Source organism: Buceros rhinoceros, unplaced genomic scaffold (assembly GCF_000710305.1).
Source record: "Buceros rhinoceros silvestris isolate BGI_N320 unplaced genomic scaffold, ASM71030v1 scaffold17999, whole genome shotgun sequence".
Lineage (NCBI taxonomy): Eukaryota > Metazoa > Chordata > Aves > Bucerotiformes > Bucerotidae > Buceros > Buceros rhinoceros.
Window position 1 is genome coordinate 2,175 of NW_010433465.1, and position 2,349 is coordinate 4,523.

The window sequence follows — 2,349 nt, forward strand, 5'->3', positions numbered from 1 at the left end:
CCCCCCCCGGCGGGTCTTGTGCAAAATTTTCGCTTGGCGGGGGGGCTGGGGAGCCGGTACCTGTTTGAGGGAGCACCGGGGATGCTGTTCCTTAGAGCTGTGTGGGACCCAGCGCAGGCAGCCCTGGACTCTGTCTTTGTCCCAGGGTTTTGCTCCCCGTGGTCTCTGCTCTGCCCCATACCAGTGCACCCCAGCTGCCAAGCTGGATGTTAAGCATTTCAAACCCCTGCTTGGAGGTGCTGTATTTGCCTGGTAGACCTTGCCAAGGCATCCTTGAGGAAGAGCATCTGCATTCATCCTGACATACATTTCATCCTGCCACACACCTTCTCCTTCGAGAGCAGCCCGGCTGCTATTTTAAGTGACCTGATTGAGACAAATAGGCCAGACAGCATCTGGAGCCCAACAGCATCATGGTACAGCAGGGCTGCCCGGCCACGTCAGCTGCTCCCACAGGGAAGTGCCCCTCCGGACGCAGAGCTGGGGTTTGGTTCAGCTCTGGACCATCTCTTGTGGTTTTGCCTTGAAGGAACGTGCTGCTTCCTCTGTGTCCGGGGCTGCGCAGGCAAAACCAGGGCTGTTGCAGAGCGTCTCCCATTGGTATTGTACGGGATGGGTGTGGGGTGGCAGGTGGGGAGCAGAGGCACCCACAGAGGCAAGGCAGGTCAGTAGGAGGGGACTGGAGCCAGCACTCCCACCGCTCTCACCATCACCATCCTCTGTCCTAGCAAAGGGTGGACACGTAAGCCCTGTGCAGTAACTGCTCTCTTTCCTCTCACAGGAGAAAGCCATCAGCATCTGGGAATCCAAGAACTTCTTCATCGAGCTGGACCCGCTCCCCGGGGCTGTGGAAGCTGTGAAGCAAATGGCAAATTTGGCAGAGTGAGTAGGAACCTGCCCATGGTGTCTGGGGATGGCCGGGGAGCAGCAGAGGCTTTGCAGGCTCATCAGTTTTCTGGCAGAAGTGCTGAACACAACATCGGCATTAAAAATACCTCCCAGCCTGCCGGCGATGCGAGGAAAGAGAGGGCTTTGACTCCTGGAGCCGAGAAAATCAGCCGTGCTCAGCCCCTTCCCTTCAGCTCTCTGCTCCCAGCAAAGGTGTTGAGCTCCCCAAAGGGGAACGTGCTTGTGCCACGGGGGTGGGTACATGTGCTGGGGGCGGGATCCTGAGAGATGGGGGTTTAAAGTCTCAAATCACCCTGGTTTGATTGGTGTGTGGCAGGGGGTCTGCTCTGGGCCTGGCTCCAGGCGTGGAGCGGGGTCTCACAGAGACAGCCAGGTGTATCCCAAGGGGGAGCAGGGTCTGATCGGCATGTCTGGCCACCAAGTGACACTCTGCCCCTGTTTTTCTCCTGTGGCAGCACCGACGTGTTCATCTGCACAAGCCCGATCAAGAAGTACCGCTACTGCCCTTACGAGAAGGTGAGCAGGTCCAAGTCCCAGCTCCTCACCCCTGCCCGTGCTGCCCAGCAAAAGCTGTCCGACCTCCGCATGCTCCAGCTTGAAACGGCAGCAATATGTCCCTGCCTCATCAGTTTTGTTCCTAAACATCTTTGCAGAGCGGCAGCTCCGCTGTCGGCTGAGCTCTGCCATTCGTACGCACCGAGGCACTTGGCCTTACCGTTTCATCACGACATCAAATGCTGCTTGGCTTTAAGAGGGCTTGTGCTCCAGCAGCATCCAAATCCTTCTCCTGACAAACTCGCTGTGCGGGGGCCAGGGCTCATGCTGCTCTGCTGAGCAACCCCTGGTCCATCCCTCAGCCTTGCCTGTGCTCACCACTCACCTCTTGCCCTCCAGTATGCCTGGGTGGAGAAGCACTTCGGCCCCGAGTTTCTCGAGCAGATCGTTCTGACGCGAGATAAGACGGTGGTTTCTGCTGACCTGCTTATAGACGACAGACCTGATATAACAGGTGAGGGAGGTGTAGGGTGGCAGGAGTGACCAGGGGCAGCCCCGAGGGGGCAGACGACATCTGGAGGTGGCGGGTACTGGTCCCTCCCTGCCTGATACGGCTCTTGTTAGGGGTTTGGGCCCGCAGGCTCCTCACGTTGGAGTAAGGTCAACCTCTGCATCTTGTGGAGGAGTTGTCCAGAGCGCCAGCCTCTCTCCTTGCTTTGCAGGGGCCGAGCTGAACCCTAGCTGGGAGCACGTCCTCTTCACGGCCTGCCACAACAAGCACCTGCAGCTGAAGCCCCCCAGACGCAGGCTGCAGTCCTGGACTGATGACTGGAAGGCCATTCTGGACAGCAAACGCCTGCCACCCTGCCAGGCTGCCTAAACACCAGCCTCCCGCAGCCACCCAGGGCTGCAGCCACCCTCTCGAGTCCCTGTGGAGTCCTGCTG

General features: G+C 58.9%; 1 protein-coding gene across 1 annotated transcript; it reads left to right on the forward strand.

Annotated features, from left to right (window-relative positions):
- Window positions 1-781: 781 nt before the first annotated feature.
- NT5M (5',3'-nucleotidase, mitochondrial) lies at window positions 782-2,284 on the forward strand (the record flags this gene model as incomplete). Its single annotated transcript, XM_010144122.1, has 4 exons — window positions 782-882; window positions 1,365-1,425; window positions 1,804-1,918; window positions 2,127-2,284. Coding segments are annotated over 4 exons (435 nt in total), but the record flags the coding sequence as incomplete, so codon positions are not given.
- Window positions 2,285-2,349: the final 65 nt, after the last annotated feature.